At 52.1% G+C, this 1,704-nt stretch overlaps 1 protein-coding gene across 1 annotated transcript in view; it reads right to left on the minus strand.

The window, feature by feature from the left end:
- LOC106320302 overlaps positions 1–854 on the minus strand; it is a 13,854-nt gene extending 13,000 nt beyond the window's left edge. The window contains exons 1-2 of the mRNA XM_013758665.1: positions 364–854; positions 47–317 (exon numbers count right to left, since the gene is read on the minus strand). Of these exons, the coding sequence (XP_013614119.1) occupies positions 47–317; positions 364–854 (762 nt within the window). The remainder of the gene's footprint in view (positions 1–46; positions 318–363) is intronic.
- Positions 855–1,704: the final 850 nt, after the last annotated feature.

Raw genomic sequence — 1,704 nt, forward strand, 5'->3', positions numbered from 1 at the left:
GCGCTAGTCCCGCGTCACTCTCGATCTGACGCTGGAGTCGACCCACCTCCAAGGATTTGGCCTTCCTGGCCTTCTTTTCCTTAAGTAAGGAAGTCGCCCTCTTCCCAAGGTCCCTCTCAAGCTCTCCTATCGCAACCTCGAGCTTCGACACTTTCGCAGAGTGAGAGTCCTTGACAGCCGTCAACATGGCCTCGGTTTCGGACCATCTGCCCTGAAGCTCCACCAACTCCCCGGAAAGGCGACTGATCTCAGAACCACATTCGCCGATCATCCTATCGATCAACGATATGAACTGCGAACGCTGAAAATTCTCAAGACTAAGTCCGAGAAAAGAATGCACAAAAGACGATCGAGAATTCAAACAAGAGATAATCCTTTCCGCGAAGGCCCGATGCTAGGCTCGATCCACCTCGCTGCGAATTCTCCCCGTTACCATTCTTGGCAAGTTTCCTCTTCCGACTCTTAGGCTGAGTAGCCAGGACAGCGCTAGGAGCACGCAATGCCAGAACGACGTCTTTTCTGGCTGGAGGAGGAGTCATAGAGTCAGCGGCCTTCTCCTTGTCCTCGAGAAGGATCGGAGTCGTGGAAGATCCTGCAGATAGGGCTTGCGGGAGAAGAGCCATGACTTCGGTCCCATGACACGAGGCAACGACCTGCGCGGAAGAAGACGGAAACTCAGAGCCAGCTTGAGCTAGTTTTTTCTCGGCTTGACGACGAACTAGTTCCTCTCGGAAAGAAAGATGACAGGCAACACAAGCCGGTGCTTCCGCCGGAGAAGTTAGAACCGGAGCCGGAGAAGTGGCCTCGCCCATCTCGACGTCGGAATCCTTCTTATCACCTTGGGAGGAATACATGTTGAAAGGAAAGTTATAAAACTAGAGAGTCTTTTAATTTTTGAATGAGTTTGAAGGAATGAAGAAGGGAAGGTGTGAAGAAAATGAATGACAAGAGCTCACTACTTATAGAAGTATGGATTCGGAATATCGTCTCGACAACTTTTTTCCGCGGAGTTTAAAATGTGAATTTCGTCCAATACATTTAACCTTGTCAAAGTCATCTATCCTCCCGCTAGAGTCACAACTCTAACGGGCTGGGGGGCTAACTGTTGGGGTAAAACGGTTACGACAAATTTAACATTCAAAACGTCAGAGGAAGAAAATAAGAATTTTTCCGAAGAGTACTTTTCGAAATAGATTCTTCCTTACGAAAAAGCTTTACGGAAGAAAGAATCGAGATGTCCGACGAAAGCTCGAAACAGGTCGTTACACAGCGACCGAACGTCCATCCCGCTCGGTCGCTACGTAGTGACCGAGCTCCGTCCCGCTCGGTTGCTACGTAGCGACCGAGCTCGAGCCCCAGCTCGGTCGATACGTAGCGACCGAGAACTCGTCCCGCTCGGTCACTACGTAGCGACTGAGCTCGAGCCAAAGCTTGGTCGCTACGTAGTGACCGAGCGATCGTCCCACTCGGTCGCTACGTAGCGACCGAGCTCAAGCCAAGGCTCGGTCGCTACATAGCGAATGAGAGCTCGTCCCACTCGATCGCTACGTAGCGACCGAGCTCGAGCCAAAGCTTGGTCGCTACGTAGTGACCGAGCTCAAGCCAAGGCTCGGTCGCTACATAGCGAATGAGAGCTCGTCCCACTCGATCGCTACGTAGCGACCGAGCTCGAGCCAAAGCTGGTCGCTACGTAGCGACCGAGCT

This window comes from Brassica oleracea, unplaced genomic scaffold (genome assembly GCF_000695525.1).
Source record: "Brassica oleracea var. oleracea cultivar TO1000 unplaced genomic scaffold, BOL UnpScaffold00876, whole genome shotgun sequence".
NCBI classification, from domain to species: domain Eukaryota; kingdom Viridiplantae; phylum Streptophyta; class Magnoliopsida; order Brassicales; family Brassicaceae; genus Brassica; species Brassica oleracea.